Below are 882 nucleotides of genomic sequence, written 5' to 3'. Positions count from 1 at the left end.
GCCCAGTGCTGAGCTCAATAAAGTCCAGTGCTGAGCTCAATAAAGCCCAGAGCTGAGCTCAATAACGCCCAGTGCTGAGATCAATAAAGCCCAGTGCTGAGCTCAATAAAGCCCAGTGCTGGGATCAATAAAGCCCAGTGCTGAGCTCAGTAAAGCCCAGTGCTGAGATCAATAATGCCCAGTGCTGGGATCAATAAAGCCCAGTGCTGAGATCAATAATGCCCAGTGCTGAGATCAATAATGCCCAGTGCTGGGATCAGTAACGCCCAATGCTGAGCTCAGTAAAGCCCAGTGCTGAGCTCAATAACGCCCAGTTCTGTTCTCTGCCCCAGGTTACGGTTTCCTGCAGCCGGCGCAGGCCGAGATGTTCGCACGGCAGCAGGAGATGCTGCGGAAACAAAACCTGGCCAGGTGAGAGCGAGGAGGGCTGGCTTGGTGCGGGGTGGCNAGATGTTTTTTTTCCTGAGCTCTTCGGAGCCTCCAGGTTTTCAACGTGAAAATTTATTYTGTGATTCCTGCAGGGAGATCTCGCACCCGCCGCCTCTGCTGTCCCCCCAGAACGCTCCCCACATCGCCCTGGGGCCCCATTTGAGACCTCCGTTCCTCGGGGTGCCCTCGGCGCTGTGCCAGACCCCAGGTGAGTGCCCGGGGACGCTCCTGGGCAGGGCAGAGGTGCAGTTTGTGCCAAGGTGCCCTTCAGACACATTTTCTGTGTCCCCATGGCTGCTGTGCCAGCTCCAGCGTGGTTCTGTGGTGACAGGAGCCGGTTCCTTGGCTGATCTCGCTGTTAATCCCCACCGGCCTCCCTTAATCTCAGCTCTGGCCATGCTGCCAGGCCTAGCTGGGCTCACAGGAAAGAGCCTCAGTTGCCCTTTTTGCCCT

General features: G+C 57.2%; 1 protein-coding gene across 1 annotated transcript in view; it reads left to right on the top strand.

The window, feature by feature from the left end:
* Positions 1-753, top strand: part of LOC130587452 (sterile alpha motif domain-containing protein 11-like) — a gene marked incomplete at both ends in the record, with an annotated part of 12,147 nt that extends 11,394 nt beyond the window's left edge. Inside the window, one exon of the mRNA XM_057388428.1 lies at positions 522-753. Coding sequence (XP_057244411.1) covers positions 522-753 — 232 coding nt within the window. The remainder of the gene's footprint in view (positions 1-521) is intronic.
* Positions 754-882: the final 129 nt, after the last annotated feature.

This window comes from Malurus melanocephalus, unplaced genomic scaffold, assembly GCF_030028575.1.
Source record: "Malurus melanocephalus ecotype Western Australia unplaced genomic scaffold, MMel_1.1 scaffold_1919, whole genome shotgun sequence".
NCBI lineage: Eukaryota > Metazoa > Chordata > Aves > Passeriformes > Maluridae > Malurus > Malurus melanocephalus.
The sequence above is the reverse complement of the archived record's forward strand: the minus strand, read 5'-3'. Positions and strand labels throughout refer to the sequence as shown.